Genomic DNA, 18,158 nt, shown 5'->3' on the forward strand with positions numbered 1-18,158 from the left:
GACTTCTTACAGAGCAGACTGTGAAGAAAGTACATTCTTGGCTGGCACAGGCAGGGGAAATCTGGAAACATACTGCTACAGGGCTCAAAGAAGGGAAATCAAAGGTGATTATTTTATCTCTAACTGTATTTCCTTTGTTCATTCATTCACATTATATAGTGGACTTCTCTGAGGTAACTGGCAAGGGATACTGCAGGGTGGCTACGTATTTCTTGCTGTCCCTTCCCAAACAGGTCAGAGCACTGTTACCACTCTGAACGCAGGATGGGGCCAAGGGGGTTCCAGAGAGGAGAGCACTACTGGGGAAGGTCTTAAATCAGTATTCTTCTCTTAAAAGGAAGAAGACACACAGTGTCAGCTCCACTTTTAACAAAATAAGAGGCACAAAGGAGGGCAACAATACGCCTTCATTTTCACGTTTAGTATTCCCTCTCCATTCCTGGAGAGTTGCCATTATTCTTTATTACTCATTTTCATACTATAACCTTTTGGCTGAATCTGCTGAGTGGCTTTCTTATGAGTCTCTCTATTAGCCCATGATATTTGGGTTTGTTTTGAGCAGGCTTCTTACCTTCCTCATAGCATTTTCAGTGCCACACTAAATCCTACCAGAACCTCATGGGCCTTCACCATCTGCTCCTCACAGTCAGTGCCTTACCAGAAGTTTGTTATTGCTACTATATACATTTTTGGATCATGAGTTGATTTAACTTAAAAAATCTTTTTAGCTCTGCTCCGTGTTCCAGTAATCTCTCAAGCCAGATTTTTAGAAATAATAGTAGTAATGACATTCAAAAGAGATTACATTTTTTGGTCACATCATGCATACATTTTTATGATGTTAAACCTTGGGTTCAGTGATCACTATGGTCCTTTTCCTGAAGTACTACAGAAGCCCATTTCCATTTTCTGGGATGGTAGATTTTACTAAGCAAGCAGACTGTAAAAGGTTATCAGGTTTTTGTTTGGCAAGCAATTTTTCTTTGAATGTCACAAATCACAGCGACATGGTGTCAAATCCTGTCACAAGTTTTTAAATTGTCAAGTTTCCTTGTATTTTCACAATAAGCCGTTAGGGATTTTAAACAAAGTGACTCTTTGGATTAAAACCCGTCTTATTCCTTAGTAAAAGGACCTAAAATTAAAATGTGAGAATAAAAGTAAGTATTTTTAACTGACCCAACCTTTTTTCTTAGTTATCTTGTGAGAAACGTTTGAGCCTTGGAACTGTTGTCTCAACCCACGCAAGATATTGTATGGAAATCTAAAAGTGAGTGCTACATGGCAGAAAGTGAACTTCACAGATTTGCTTCCCCTGCCTTATATTATTAAGTAAATAAAATTAGTTTCTCCCACTTTTTACTCCTTTTAGCCCTGAAAAACCAGCAAAGCTAACAGACAAAAATTAATTACACGGCAAAATTCCATCCAGAATTATTCCTGTGAAACACAAATCAAAAGAATGGGATCTCAAAGATGCAGCAAAAGGAATAATTTGGTCTCAGAAATCTTTATATACCAGTGAAAATAAACAAGTATCAGAAATATATTCTACTTTAGGCTGCAGTTTTCAGAATAATCAATTAAAAGGTATTTCTGGGAGTAAAATATAGTCTGATACTGAGTCACTGACAGAAATACAGAACAGGTTCACTATTCAGGGAAGAGATGGACCTTATCAGCTGTCTGTTTCAAGCTAGGATCTCCCCAGCAAGTCTGAAAAAACATTCATCACTGAATGCAAAACTGGGAATTAATTCTTCTACAGCCTTATATCCCAAAGGAAAAAAAAACATTAGTCACAACGTTATAAGGACTCACTTCAATCTCACAGCTCTATGTACTGAGGAAACACTCTGTGTGTACAGGACTTCCATGAAGTTCAGCAAGCTTTGATTCAGGCCTGGAAGCTTTTGCCACAAAGCCACTACACGTTTGTATTTCAGTGATTTAAGATCAATCCAACATCTGCGATTTTTCAGTTCAGGAAGACTGAAAGGCTTCAGGATGCTCTCCACTATTTTCAAAAACTGGTAGTTATTTAGGCTCCCCAAAGCCTTCCCTCTGATCACTCTGCTCTGCCTCAGTTGGTATTTCTATTTCATTATCTGCAAACAGATAACACTTGTGCAGCTGATCCCTGTTCCTTCCACTTTTGCTATGAAACAAGAAGCACTTTTACACTCAACCTCATTGCTGGTCATGCAAATACAGTCTGAGCTTCTGGAATTTTTCTGTTGTCATTTAAATGCACAAATGTTAGCTGTTTTCAGAAGAAACAGGTTATAAAACCCGCCTGTTACTGCTTGCTTTGTTCTGTTTCAGAACTGCTACAAGTATATTGACTTTAATGAAGTTCTGTTTTTTTAAGAGACCAATGCAATTATTACAAGTCCAAGTTCCAAAATGGACAGATCCTGAACTGAAACTTCCATATTAAAGGCCTATAATGATCTTTTTCTGCTCAGCCAAATGGATTGTTACCTGTGTTGATTTGATGCAACTTGTCTGTGCCATTCAATACAATTGATCATGAGATGCTTTTACAGAGCATTTGATTATCCTTGAAATTTGGTATCCAGGGGTCCGGGAAAATGCCCACAGCTTGCGCTGTTCTTCAGTGAACACCCTTCTCTATAGCTGATAGTGAAATTGTTCTTATCTTGCTTTCAAAATTCCCCATACACATTCAGAGAAATTCTGTTTAAGCCTCACTGTCTCATTCCTGATAGCAGCATCCACTTGGTAATTTTAATTAAATCTCATGGCTTCAATTATCTGTATGTAGACACTATATCAATTTAAGTTGCCTTTTGGGTTGGTTTTTTTTCCTCCTCTCTGATATTTCATTTTGGTCTCCCTCTCTTCTGCTTCATCAGCCTTTGAAACTGGGTCCTTGAGAAGGCTACTTACCGTAATTTGGGTTGATTTTTTTAATTGTTTTTTAAAGCACATTTTGAGTCAATATTTACAAACAGAGTGAAAACCTCATACTTCAGTGCTTCATTTACAATCTTCTCTTTTAGCTTATAAATCAGCATGACATTTATTGCGAGCAATTTAATTTTCTATTTTTCCTCCTCCTCTGATCACTACTGTATATGGATTTTTCTCTGATTTATACTACAGATTTCCAGATCAACCTTTAAATTTGTAGGCTTATTTTAGGTTGTATCTGCCTTACATGGTGGTTATTAAACAAAAACCTAAATGGTAAACATAATTGTCCATTTAGCTTTGTGGAAATATAATGATGGAGCTCATCTAAACCCTGCTGGACAACATAAAATATTTGCTCCCCTAGACAAGGATTTTTCTGTACAGAAGAGAGAGGTCCCCATTTCAACCTGACTGGCATTTTCTAAATACAACACTTAAGATTCCACACAAAGAAATCTGCCTGAGTTAATGATAGCCCAGATTCAACCAAGCTGTCATCTACCTGGAACAGCCACACTAGAACTTGCTATTGAGCTTTAACAATTTTACAAAGACATTACAATATTCCTGCAATGAATACGGTATCAAAGCCAACAGAAACCAATGCTATCACATGCAAGCAGCCTCATGAGAGTGACTTAACCTTTGACCAGTAAATTTCATCTGTTATAGGCAATTTGTGTCCCAAGGTACTCGGTGAATGGCTGATGTACACAAAATAAACAAAGACTGAGAAAGACAATAAACTGACAGCCAAGATCAACAAATGGTCTTGGTATCCCATGAAGCCATTAATACAATACTCTATTAAACATGCTTTTCTCCAGACGTGGGCTGTTTCAACATGTTTGAGGGCCTCTGTGTCCTTGAGAAGACAAGTGAAATATATAGTGATGTGACGAGACTATTCTACTGTAAAGAAGCTTATGTAGCCCTTAAGCACCTCCTTGTTTCCCTCCCTTAGAGTATTTATAGTGCTGAAACATGTAAACCCACCACCTCCTCTCCTAACCTTTTGCTGTTCTCATTATAGAGACAGAAATAGCCTGTCAAAGAAACTCAGCCTTAACTTGATATTCTGGAAATTAGTCATACAATACTTCAAAAGATTTATGTGCTAATCCCACCAGTTCCATAAAAATAGAAGAATACAGGTAACAGGTTAAAACATCAAAGGCAGAAAATCCTGAGTTTCTGTGTGTGATGAGTGAATTATACGTACACAATCTATACACATAATCAACATACTTCTCAAAAGTTACCTATTTTAATTTTAGCTCCACTGTAGCTTTTTACTATGGTGTGAATGCATTGTTTTAATAAAGGTCTAGAGCAAAGACAGAAGCGTATGTAACAGAGCTGTAGTTTATTGCTTTGCTCTGCTGAATTGAGGCCTCATGAAGTTATTAAACTGCTGAGGTAAATCTTAACTATTTAGTTATTCTGAACCTTGAGCCTCACTTCCCTCCCCCCCCCCCCCCCCCCCCCCCCAGGATTCTTGGTTACTTCACTTTCTGTTCTCTTCTTTTTTTAATCTTCCCCAGTGAAAGATCATCTTGTCTGTGCTCCACTTTAAATTGCATACAAGTGCATGGACAGCAGTTTACGGTATAATGTAAGTTTTCTGCAGCAGGTCTAGGGCCAGCAGTGATCTTTCTTCCCACTCTGACAGGAACATCATCTTTCAATTTCTTTAAAATCTAGCCTAAAACCAAAAAAGATGAAACTTATTCTCTCCAGTGTGAATGCTGCCACAAGATAGAGGAAACTGGTATTTAAGCCAGAATAAATGTTAAGGATGAATTAAATATACTGCTATTGGAATATTTTTGTTAGCATGCTCCATACTGCCTAAACCTTGGTGTGCTTCTAATTAGACCACTAGAGCACATATTTTGTATGACTGTGGCTTCCTTCCTCCCCTTCAAGCATGCAGAAACACGTACATCTTTGTAAAACACTGAAATATCTCTACAACACAGATTTTCTAATAGTAATTTCCATGCAGGAAATGCAATAAAGGCAAATTTGCTTTATTACAGCACTAGGGACTAAAGCCAGCTATCCACTCAAAATTAGCCAGCTTGCATGCCAAATCAGTTTTCACCAATCACTGGATGCAACCTACTTCACAGGCAAATCAACAAATTATGCTGCTTAGAAAGAACCAGTACCAGAGGATTTACAGGTCTCATTGTGGTCTCACAGAACATCGTCAGCATTCATACTACAGCTACATAAATACAACTTCCACTTTGTAATTACTGAAATTAGCAAACATCTCACATGTAGGAAGAAAGCAGCTAACATTACTGCTATAGGGAGAGAGAATTCAAAGCTGATCTACACCTAGAAATTTCTCTATGTAGCCTCCCAAACCATTTCAGCCCAGAGCTCCTGAAGCCTGCCTACACCACCTTCCATTGCTGCAGATGACTGATGGTTCGGGAAGCAACAAATGACAACCAAGCTAAAATAGCCTAAATACGAATTCATTAAGAAAAAGATGGGGCTGAGGTCTGCAGAGATGAAGAGGCACATTAACCTACTGAAGTACTACCCATAATAATCTGCCTTTTTAAAAGAAAGAAATAATTGCTAATTTCTGAGAAATTGAGATCAAGTCACTCTCCAGTGAGTACGTATGTATTCTAGTCATAGGAAAAATGATCTGCAGTTGTATAGTGGAAAATTTTTTCTCAAAAGCACTGCAGTTTGGTTTTGTGAAATCTTCACATTTTCTCCAAGTTTTTATATTATAAATTGTATTTTACAGTTTACAGTGCAGACTGCATCAAAACAGACAAAAATCAATAATTTAAAAACATGTATTGCTAAGGAGACTAAATGAAAGAAAGTGAGCTTTCTTGACAGCCCTTCCTTGCTCCATGTTAGGGAGGCTGCAAGATTCAAAAACATATGAATAGGAAGAAGCCCTTCCAAATGCAGAAGAGGATATGGAAAGCACATTTAGGGTGGAGGGAGAGGGGAAGAAAAGGAAAGATAACTTCTCTGAATTGTTTATTTCCTCAATCTGATTTTAATTAAAACCAGGACATTAGGATGTCTGTTATACTAAGCTACTGTACTAAGGATAAAAAGCTAAACAAAAAGACAACAGAGGTAGAATGAACAGTGCCCAACTCATTACTCACTAGGGCTCTTTGGCTAGAAAGAATGAGAGTGATGGCCTTCCATCACCAGAAAATAGCTTTATGATTTTATTTACACATTGTTACCAACCAATCTGATAATCTGGGGTTAGCGTGAGGCCAGTTATTCGCTACTTTCAAATCAGGGACAATGAATGGCACAGGCGTACAGTTCATCACTTCAAACCTAATACTGAAGTTAGTAAAAGAACTATAGCAGATTCTTAGTGGCCTGTGTATCTTGTACTACACATACACACAAACACAGACAATTGTTAACCTTTAAGACCTGAATTTATTTATTTCTTTAATTCTTAACCAGTGGTGACACATATCTCAGAGTTCATATAACATGCACACGGCACACAGAGGAATATACTTTCATGTCAGTGCTGGGCTAACACTTCGTATTTGCCCAGGTTCCTTTTTATTAATTATTTACTTTTTTACTTTTCTTCTCAACAATAAAAAAAAAGAAATAGGACAGAAAAGGAGTTGCAGGAACACAAAGGAAAAAGGAAGAAGACATCTTCATTTTCACCACTAAGACTTATTCAGAGACCTTCTAAAGAGGAAGATCAAATTCTCTCAAATGCCCCATGTCCAAGTCAAACTCTAGAGACATCATTTCCACTGAATGAAGGAAACAAGCAGATGAAGGTTCTTTGAATGTAAATATTTCTGTGAGGGGAGCACTCAATAGCATAATTAACTTCTGTAATAAATGCCATGCAGCATCATGACCACTGAGAAATCGGAGCTTTTGCTCCTCTCGAACAAGGTGCATAGTAGAAGCTACACAGACAAGAAGGCAGAGCCCAATATCTACTAGGCTTGTTAGTCAAGGGTCTGCATAAGCTGGGCGACAGCTAGGACAAGAGAGCACCCAGGAGATAGCAGGGAAGAACCAGAAAGGGGTTGAGAAAAGAGGAGAAAGTAACAGCAGAAACCTGGTGACAAACAAGCATCATCAAGAGGATGGAGGGCTAGACGTGTTAAGAAGATGGAGTTAACTCCAGTTAACTCCTGAAGTTAAGTGCTGAACAAGCATGAGCTGCTGGGTAAGGATCAATCCTCCACCTTTGCCTTCACATCCTAACAGCTTCCTATGAAATGTGGAGTGATGGAGCTGAAATGGGACACAGCCAAATGTGGTGCAGAGCAGGAAGCTGTAAAGAGCTTTTCTTTCTTACTACTGATGGACAGAGATAAAAAGCAGGAGCTGGGGTGGAAAGGATATAAAGCCTTACTTCATCACTCCTTTAGTCCTGCCAATGTTCATACACATCATGGAAGTTTTGCAGCAGAAGCAAATCTTGCAGCAGGGCTATATAAAATATTTCCTGCCCAGATATGCTGCAACATATTGCAGTAGAAAGCATGCTGCTGAGACAGGATGGCTGGCAAGTGTTCATGGCTGCTCAGAGCAATGTTACCACACTGGTCTGTGAATGCAGATCAAACAGGGAAGGAGGCAAGTTGGTGCTGTGCAGATAGGGGCATACAAGTGTGCCCTGGGTTCAGCAGTAGCATTCATGTTTCTCCTTCTTGGTAGCTGGTGCAGTGCTGTGTTTTGGCTTTCAGCTCGGGAACAGAGCTGATAACAAGGATGTTTTGGTTTGGCCAAGCACCTTGTGAGCCTCATGCTCTGCCAGGGAGGAGGGGAAGCCGGGAGGAAGCAGAGACAGGACACCTGACCCAAACTGACCAAAGAGGTATTCCATACCACAGCACGTCATGCCCAGGATGTAACTGGGAGTTACCCGGAAGGGCTGGGAGACTGCGGGGTTGGAGGAGGTATCAGTCGGTGCTTGGTCGGGCTGGGGGGAGCGAGTTATCAGTCAGCTGGTGCTGAGGTGTTGTACTCTCTTCCCTTGTTATTTCCTTTATCATTATTACTATTGGTGGTAGCAGCAGTGATTTGTGTTATACTTTAGTTACTAAACTGTTCTTATCTCAACTTGTGGGAGTTGCATTCTTTTTGATTCTCCTCTCCGTCCCTCTGGGAGTAGGGGGAGGGCAAGAAGGGGGGGAGTGAGTGAATGAGTTGCCTGATTGGGTTTAAACCACGATAAAGTGTAGTGAGAACAATGACCCATCAGTGTGATCCATAAGTGAGCCTGACATAATCTGGAAGCAGCATGAATCCAAGCCAGAAAGGAAGAAACTGGTGTGGTCAGATCTTCAGTGTAAGAAGTGAGCAAATTTTAGACACTGAGTGTCTAAAACCCACTGTCTCATTGAGTGGGTTTAAGGTTTACTAAATGATGATACCCTGTGTATAGGCCTTTGTAAAAGGGGGGAGAACATGCTGCTAGTTTCCATGATGACAGAAAAGGAGAGAAAGAGGAACAATCTACAGAGAAAAAAAATAGTTTGCCCATGTTAAATTTGAAATGACAAATCATTTTTTCTTTTTTTTTTCTTTTTTTTTTTCTATAGGAAGGCATATATCAGAGTAAAAGATAGAAGGTCAGCTATAATTCTGAGGCATTATATTCCAAGCCACATTTCTGAACATAAGACTATCTGTACCTAGGAGGTAGTACAGAGAGGAGGAAGCCCCATTTTGTCACCTCATGCACTACCTGTACCAAGAAGGGTAAGCAACCCAGTATTCTGTCAGTTTTCAGTAACAGTGCAACGGCAGAAGATTGAGATTGCCAACTGGGCTATGCTTGCTTCCTATTTTTATTTTTCCAAAGAAAGAACACACCAAAGTTTGCTAAAAATGGATGGGAAGGTAAGCAATAACGGACAAGGTTACAAAGACAATGCGCAACAAGAGATTAATAAATGAGAAAAATTGGGTAGCTGGAAAAAAAGTGAAAGAAAGTAAGAAGTCCTCAGGGAGAGAAGGGAAAAATCCTAGAGATGAGAGGAAAATTCTTTTGAGAAAATCACACAAAAGCTGACTACTTTTTAACTTCAATTTTCTTCAAAATAAACCTATTTGCCTGCTATACTTTTACAGGTGTAGCCACAATAGGTTTTAGATGTTGGTTTTTTTTAAACAGATTTATCTGAACAATGATGATATAAAACAGGGAAATGTTATTTTTATTTTTTATAAGCACAGAGGATAACTTTTGCATAAGGACAAATGCAGCTCAGAGCAGCTAAGTGAGTTATTAACCAGTGTCACCCAAGAAAACAGTAGCAAAGCAGGAACCTGAACAAATCCTCTCTCAGACTATTTTCCCATCTCCTAAACCATCTATTGTCCATTTTCTTTCAAAAATCCTGTGTGGAAAAGAAGAGGGAAGAAAGAGACAGAGCAGTTCAATGGGGTCAGTTTTTTCTGAAGCTAACATACTTCATATGCTCTGAAATTGTGACTACCCCAAAAGGAGCTTTGTTCCTTTTATATGTCAGCAAAACAAAAGGTCAGCCTATTGAAATATTGGTCAGGTCTGACTTTCTTCTATTAATAACAAGTAGAGACACATTTTTTAAAGTAATAGTTAAATAAATGGCTACATGTCTGCAATCATTTCAACTTAAAATGTCAACTGGATTTGAGATGCCATGTGCATTTAATCAATGACTCTGCATTATAATATAAATATTGCTTTGGTTTGACTGCTTTGTCTGGCATAAATCATAATTCAGTGAGATGAGTACATTTCATTTTCTCTACAGATGGCTGTTAATGGCAATACCTATTAAACTGGCACCTGCCAGCACTTTGTAGTTAAGGAATCTGTCAGGAGCCCCCCCTCTGTATAATTTCACTGTTAATTGTTGTCTCTCCCCTTAACCCCCCCCATCCCATTTACCAAGTTCATGTTACAAGAATTACTGAAATAGAAAATTTGCAAAGCTGCCTTTTTCTTTGTCTCAAGGTAGAACTCGTACTCTGCTCTGTATTCCTGTTCAAAATATGCATTTATTGGTTAAAATGCAGCTCAGGAAGCCGTATTCAAATTCTTGCGGGCACAACTTTAAGCCCTCAAGGATCTCCGACCATAAGAATTAATACAGAAATATCCACTGTACCATAGCTTATATGGAAAGTCTTGAATTCAAGTTTTATCCCTCATGTAAGAGATGGGTTTTAGAACAACCAACAGCCAGCTAGAGTGAATGAAGGCTAAATACACCGCCACAGTGCTCAGTATTCATCAAAAATACTCTTTGCTTTCTACGACTTTTTCTTGCAGAAGGCATTTTTTGGGCGAGAGGAAACAGACACTGAGAAGAAAGATGCCACCTCCAGAAAAGACCTGGAGTTTACTTTTTATTTTAGCAGGTGTGGCATGCACGGAGGACAGTATGAAACAGGCAAGTACACATTTAAGTGGACATGTCATAGGACTTAGTGCACAAAGTTAATCCTTACAGACAAAGTACACTGGCTTTTATTTTTTTTTTTCTTTTTGCTTAGTAATGGCTTGAATGATATTTCAACTTGAAATGAGCATGCAACTATTTCACAAAAAGCATGATCCTTGCAAACAGTTTGCAATTTCCAGTCCTTTTAAATAGTCAGAGGGAACTTTCTGCTCTGATCTGTTAAGTAAATATAAATCTTGTTATCCAAGTACAGTAATGAGAGTGAAGGGTCTATTCTTCACTGCACTTGCATACATCTAACGTTAATGAGATTTATGCATGCATATTAAGAGGAGAACAGATGCTTAATTAAACAAATAAGCCTTTAGTAGGCAGTCCACATGATCATTTTTGGTACAAAACCCCTTATTTTCTCTGTTTTAGTGTGAGTATGAATGCAGCCGAGGAGGAAGCAATACAGTGGAGGAAAAGAAAAAGTCACACATGTAAACTGAAATGTTTCTCTTTTTTACTTTAAAATACTTAACAAACTTGAGACACGTTAAATTGATTAGGTACCTCTTCTCCCCTGTGCTCTTGTGGTCCTTAAAGGAAACAGGAGTTTTATTTACTAATTTATCTATGTGAAAGTGGCAATTTCATTAAGCAAAAGGAAATCAAGGCCTCTAAATAACTCATCTGCCTCCTTAACTGATGCTGTCTATCAAAGACACAGGCATGATCTCAGATCATTTTGCTACTGAGGACAAAAAGTTAAAATATAATTTAGCCTTTTTTTTAACCTATCCATGTCCATACTGATTTCCAGCATCGCTATGTACATACACACAAATACATTAACAACTTATATATGCTGCCTCTCTTCAGCAAACCACATCTTTACTATTTGCTTGTTCCTCATTATATTGCTAACTTTTCTTCTACATGCTCAAATTCTAAGGGCACAGAGACCAGAAAAAAAATCTCTCCATAAGCTATCATAGTGCTATACTTAATGGAAGTCAATATCTGTATATTATGCTATCTACTCTGCAATACCATTACAGGCTCAACAGTTCTGGTTGTAAAAAGTATCATTCTGAGCACAAGGCCTATAACAGTAATAATGAAAAAAGGGTCATTTCTGTCTTCCAACAAGAATGAAAAATTAAAATCACTAAGGCACTTAGCTCAAAGGAAAATTGGCAAATTAAGGGGACAAAAATAAAATATTCATGGCTCATACTGTGAAATGGAAGGTAAATAATTTAAGATGAACTATTGTGTGAGAAAGTGCAATCCTTCTGAAGAGGAAAAAGCAAACGTAACAAATACACACATACAGATTTCTGCTTCCTGGGCTTGCACTTGCATGTATATACACACAAATATACACGTCATGGTTGATGTACAGTATTTGTGAGGAACAGATATTTTCTCACCTATACTAATTTTGAAATATTTGCTGCTAAACTGGTGAAGTCAATTTGACAGGAACTGCCTTATACAAAGAAGGCTGGTGGAGATTTTTCCATGAATCCAGCCTAAAAATGAGGACTGACTGAGAGGGTGTTCTTCCATTGCACTCCAGTTCGGCAAAACTCTCTACTCTGAGTCACCAATTACATACTTGCTCTTGGATTTTCATACTACAAAAAAATTATGACTTCAGTCTACTGGTCTCTGCCTGGGGGAGCTACCTATTAAAATGCCATTGGTAAGGCTGCAGTCCATTAGCTAACTTACCTTCATACCCATAAAGCAGAAAGGGCTGCCCAGAATTTCTAACAATCACTGTCTGGAAAAGGTAGTGAGAGTGCTATAGACTTATGTTTATTATATGCCAGGACTGTAACAACTGCTATGGGATTAGGATACAGAGCAGCACCACGCAGCAGAGGTCACATTTCCCTGGTGATTTAAAGGTTCAGTCTTTCTCTAACTTAATTTAGAAACCAACAGAGTCTACCTTTGCAAGAAATAACATTTTGATAGTATTTCAAGGCAAGGCAATAACTACAGATCACAAATTCAAAATATGGAGTTCAGCACCGAGCAAACTGAGGAATACTTTTTTTTTTTTTTAATTAACCTCTTGCTTAGATCAGCTTTGCGTTCTCAGTGCTAAGCGAAAATGCATTTTGCATTACTGCTCGGCATCAAGGATTTCTAACAGCCTGCACCAACAGGTTAATTAACCCTTCCAAACAGGCTACAAAGCCACCTCACAAGGCTTTTGACAGTTCTAAAGCAATGACATTACACACTACCTTTATTCAAAGGCACAAATATGCTGTTTCTCTACAGTGTTTCTCATAAAAATACAACACACCTTCAAAAAGGAGTGCAGGGAAACTCATATGAGGTCTAGAAGTGTCGTCAAGACTCACCATGCCATGAAAGAATCAGGCAGCTCAACGTAAGAAAAGGGATGAATGAAGAACTGAATATGGCATTGTGTAAACTGGCAGCTGTTATGTATCTGCAGAGAAGTGAGTATTACTTCTGTTCCAAAAGAGCTTCAGCATAGATGCTGGACACTGGCTTTTTCCTAAGACTGCAGTGTACACGTAGTCACAATAATAAAAATATTTATTGTAGTTGTTTTCCTGATATACGGTATCAATTTACTTCACTGTCATCTAGCAGTGGATTATTTACTGAGCTATGATGGTGTAATGTGCCAGAAAACATAAAGAAGTAAAATATAATGCTCTTTAGCTGGTGTTACATACAAACAGTTAACAGTGTGAACTGCTGTTCTTTGGACAGCACATACAGATAACCAGTACTGAGGCAGGCAACAGATGCATCAGAACCAACCAAACAAGAAAACAAACACTGTGCAGTCTGCACCACAGTGAAACAGTATTTAGGATTATAAAAACTTAACTGATCAGTAATAACCAACGTCATTTGCATTTCAAATCTCCAACAGAAGCAACCTACTTTGCTCCAAGTGCCACAGCCCTTAAAATGCTGCAGCCACGAGTTCTAGTTAATACTGGGTGAAACAGCGGGACTTTTTTTGAAACAATGATTACAAAAATAAAAGCATGATTTCTGGATGGTCTCCCTGAATCACACTCACATAAATAAAGTTTCAATCCAGGAAAAGCTTAGCAGGAAAGCAATCATTCTCTTTTTTTTTTTTTTTTTTGTAGGTGTAAAAAAAAGACCAGGAACTACAAGTAAATAGCAGCTGAGCAACAGATGAGGCACTAAATGAAATCTGTTAGCAACTGCTAACAGCTTTGCTATTTTCTGTTGTTAAATTAAAAAAAAAAAAGTCAAAAACCAATGCAGTAGCAATTCCAATATGTTCAAAAATCTCAGATGCAAAAGACTAAAGCTCAACGCTTCTCCTACTACAGATAAATACTTGTGTTTGGTTTTAATATCTCGAAATGCTTTGTTATTGATTATAATGCACAAACATGCCGATTTACATGGACACACTATTAAGATAAAAACAAAACTTGTTATAGCTGCATATGTGACCCAGCAAGTACAGCACAAAATCCCACCATAGGGGGTCTTTCCCAGCAGCTGCTTTAGCCTCAAATTCTACTTTCCTTAGCCCTTTACACCTGACTCCCAGTCATTCACCAGAAACTGCTTGTGTCTGAATTAGCACTGAGTCTTCTGTCAAGATCTTAGAAATATTTTCATTATTCTTCTGGTCCTGGAGCTTTAACCATACATGATTATTTCCTCCTTAACTCAACCCAATCTTCACATGGGTTCAGCAAGTCTGTTTCCCTGTTCAGATACATCTACACAGCAGAACTACGCAGGCACAGCTGAAATAACTCTGAACAAAGAAGCCCACAAATTACAAACACTATGAACATCTCAGTGTGGTGTTACAGCTCTTGGTAGGATCAATTATTTACATGGCTGCAGTGACTGGACTAGCTTAAAAAATCCATGGCATTGGCCAGACTCAGGCAGATACGTCCTCTTCCCACTCCTGCCAGTTGCTTTCTTAACTTCTTTACTCTTGGGTCTTTCTCTCCTGTCAGTCTAGCAGGCACTCTGGCTCTTTGCTCTTCATTTTGGTGGTTTCCTGCATGGAGGATCACAGTACAACCACCACCATACCCACAAAAGGCACACCACAGATTTCCTTCACCATCCAGCTTTCTGCTCCCTTATGGTGTTTACATTTCTAATGCCTCCTGTGGCAGGCTCCCCTTCAAATTTAAATGCAGCATGTGAAAAGCTGAACTCATCTGTTTCTAAAATACTTTTCTACTTCTTTCTCCTAAGCTACCAAGAGTTAATAGTCACCTTGAAGGCTGCAGAGGCTCACAACTTTGTCATCTTCAGATTCTCTCTTTCCTTCCACAGATACTCTACCAATCAAACATGCCAGTTTCACCTCTACAATGTCATAAAAAGTCTGGCTGTTTCTTTCCATCTGTGTTGCTGAAATACTTGATCATTCAAACCTTCTTACTGCAGTCTCCTCCTCCCTAGCCCTCCTGACATTCACTCCTCACTCTTCACATCAGTGCAGAACTCTGATTTGAAAAATAGCTCATAAATCTAGTATTTAATCAGTATTTGACCCCTCCTAAGTTCCCCCATTAGTTTCCTATTATTTCTTCTAAAAACATTCAGATTAATTGGTTTTGTTTTTTTCATGTCATCCACAGTTTCTCCCTGAAAACATACCAGACTGGTTTTGTTCATCTTGAGGAGGACATATGGTCCCCAGTTCTTTTGTAAACTCATACAGTTTACTCTTGTTCAGCCTTTATAGGTCATCACCTTTCTCTCACTTTTATCATGGCTGGGATTCCCTAGGACTCTCACTTTCTCAGGAAGGAATTTCTTTTCATGAACAATTTTATAAATTCTCAAAAAAAACACTGATGAGAACACAGAACCTCTAAAAACCTCCCAGCTGAACTGTTGCACCTACAAACAACTCCTCCGATTATTATAACCTGTTGCTTCCATCTCTGTGGCTTTGGAGAGATTTTCAATGGTGTGGGATAGAAATTCCCATTCTGTACTGCTATACAGATAAATATTATTAACAATTGCTGTCTGCTGGGAAGACTATCAATCTAAACAAAAAGCAAGTTTATGAAAAGAACAGATGTATAAAGCTTGTGTACAACCAAAATGTGAGATACGTTCTGAAAAGGGAATCGCTAAGAATGGTAACCTATTGTTCACAGCTTTGCATATTGAGCATCATCAGATTTTCTTGTCGACTACAATTGCCTTTTTTTTGATTCTGATGTCATCCCATGTTCCTTCTGGCTCAGGCATCACGCCCCCACAAGTAAAGACTTTGCACTTCAAACTTTGATTCTGCTAGTGATACGTGAAACAGAATACTTATCCTTTTGTCAGACCTCTGCGTCACTCCCCTCCTCTTCCAACAGCCCTATTCATGCCAGAGAGTTAAGAAGAATAACGAAAATAGGCATAAAGTTTAAGATACATGAGAGTTGTTGAAGTCACCCTCCTAATTATTCAGTGTTTTGACTACTCTTCCATGTTCAGCCCTATTTCTTTAAACGGTATGAACACAAATGCACGTGCAATGCACAGGTGTGAGTGTGTGCCTCCAGCATTCCTAAAGAGCCCCATTTAAATAAAGACTGATATACACATGCACCTTCCTCTTATGAATAGGAATGGCTACTAAAAACATGCAAATGCAGCACATAAGCATGCCTGTATGTTTTTGACAGTACGTCTACAGTGTTCAAAAGTTGACAGGACAATTTTAAGGATTTCTATTGATAATACATAGAAGAAGGTCAGGTAAAACTTTCCACATTAATGTAACACAAGCCATTTGACTGCAGAGGACATACCAACCAAAAGCTACAATGCAAGTTCATGTATCGCTGTCCTAATGAATGTCATTGTAAGTGAACTATCTTGCAACTGAATTTCTTAGTTGACTAGTTAAATGTATCTTTGCCTAAGGAATGATTCTGGTTTTGTATGTTTCTAGCTTGTCTACAGCACAACATGCTAAGAAACACAAATAGCCTCCTAAAGCCAACATAAAGTGCTCTGAGAAGTAACCACATGGTCATACAGACTAATCTTCAAGTGACCATTTAATTTCATTCAAATACCATATATTAATTGCAAAGATCTACTTAAACGGAAACACTTTAATCCCCAATAGAGTAAACAGGTACCAGAGGCAGGATGACAGCAACCAGAGTCCCTACAACACTCCAGCAATAGCTAGAGAATGACTTGGAGAACTTTGTCTAATACCTAATAACTCCAGAGATGCAAACCCAACAAATACCCACAGAAGAAATCCAAACATAAGCCTGCAGGCTGAGCAGGGAGGATGGAAAGCTTTTGTCCACTGTAGGCAATAGCTAAAGCTGTGAAGCAAAGATTTTATCATAGCTAGTGGTTATCAGCAACTGCAAATGTTACTGGACTGTTCAGTCACATGAGCGATCCTGCTCTCCAAAGCTTCTGAAAGAAGCAAATAATGAAGACAAGAGAAGGCAAATGTCTGAATGTGGGAGTGGATCATGTATTACTCAGAAATATTCCCCACAAAGCCCTCCTCACTGACACACGATTGTTTTTAGACTGAAACCTTGAATCTTTTCTGACATATGGGAATGAATATCAAAGGCACAAAAAGACATTTTGTCTGCCAAATGTCTTTTGCCTCAGCTACAAGTTTGGTGTAAAAGTATAAACTGCTTTCTTTCTAAATAACATAAACATTACTTTGAGTCCAAGTGAAATAATTTTTATACTTTATGAGAGTATCAATTGTTCCCTACATTATAATGAGAAAATGTGGCTGTTCTGCTTTGTATGATGCTGTACCTCAACATGACACCAAAGCCTTTCTTCTTTTTCTTTTCCAGATCTTCATTTTCTTCCTTCCTTTTTTTTTCTTTGATTTTAGATTTGCCCTTTTCCTTTTTCTTCTCTTTTTCTCTATTTTTTTTGTCTTTTTTTGCTTTGGTTTCTGTATCTTCTATTTCAGGGTTCTCTGGATGGGCAGATTCCATGTTTTGAGCTTCCTGACCAGAGTGAGAGCTCTTATCAGAGAAACCATCTGCACAGGATGAAAAAGAAGAAGCAGTGAGGATGGCTAAGGGCCACCGAAATGCAAACACGTGGAATACAGCACACAAGTGTCTACAAAGTGCACAAATGACTCACAACACTTACTCATCTAATTAAATAATTTAAAAAGCAGACTAAACATATCTAGTGAATTCAAGCAGATTTCTATTGCAAATTAAATACAGAGTTATTTTAGTGACTTGTTTTCTAGTTGCTATTCCTGAGACAAAAAATCCTGACATGGTAAAACACTATTCTGTTTGAAATCTAGCTTGTTAACCTCCATCAGCTTGAGAAAACTGACATTCTGGGATGCAAACACTGAGAGCTTACTTCAACAAGAGATTCTGGCAACTGACATAACCAACCTACGTAACAAAATCTTTCTATTTTAATGGCTGAACAAGAAATAGATAAACTGCTCTGTCTGGTTGGAGAAGAGCTGTGCTGTTTCTATCTGGGGGGCTCAAGATCCAAGAACAGTTTTATGCTCCATGTTAAAGGAGACATATTTCCAGACTGCGGTCTGTAAGCCCATGGTGACAGAATGAACAGCAGGGTGCTATCAATACACTCTGCCTTGTCTATAACAGGAAACAAATTTCCTGGTTGGAGAAGCGGGAATTGTAGACAGCTCTGTAAAACAAGCAAGATAATTTTTAATGTAATCTGAAGAAGGCAGCTGCTCCTTGAAGTTGAAAAATATAA

General features: G+C 38.5%; 1 protein-coding gene across 5 annotated transcripts in view; it reads right to left on the reverse strand.

The window, feature by feature from the left end:
* PARD3B (par-3 family cell polarity regulator beta) overlaps positions 1 to 18,158 on the reverse strand; it is a 426,397-nt gene that overhangs the window by 128,248 nt on the left and 279,991 nt on the right. For all 5 annotated transcript variants that reach the window (XM_062640654.1, XM_062640652.1, XM_062640653.1 and 2 more), the window contains one exon: positions 17,205 to 17,439. In XM_062640654.1, coding sequence (XP_062496638.1) covers positions 17,205 to 17,439 — 235 coding nt within the window. The remainder of the gene's footprint in view (positions 1 to 17,204; positions 17,440 to 18,158) is intronic.

Source organism: Pezoporus occidentalis, unplaced genomic scaffold (assembly GCF_034315485.1).
Source record: "Pezoporus occidentalis ecotype Australia unplaced genomic scaffold, CSIRO_AGI_Poc_V1 ctg66, whole genome shotgun sequence".
Lineage (NCBI taxonomy): Eukaryota > Metazoa > Chordata > Aves > Psittaciformes > Psittacidae > Pezoporus > Pezoporus occidentalis.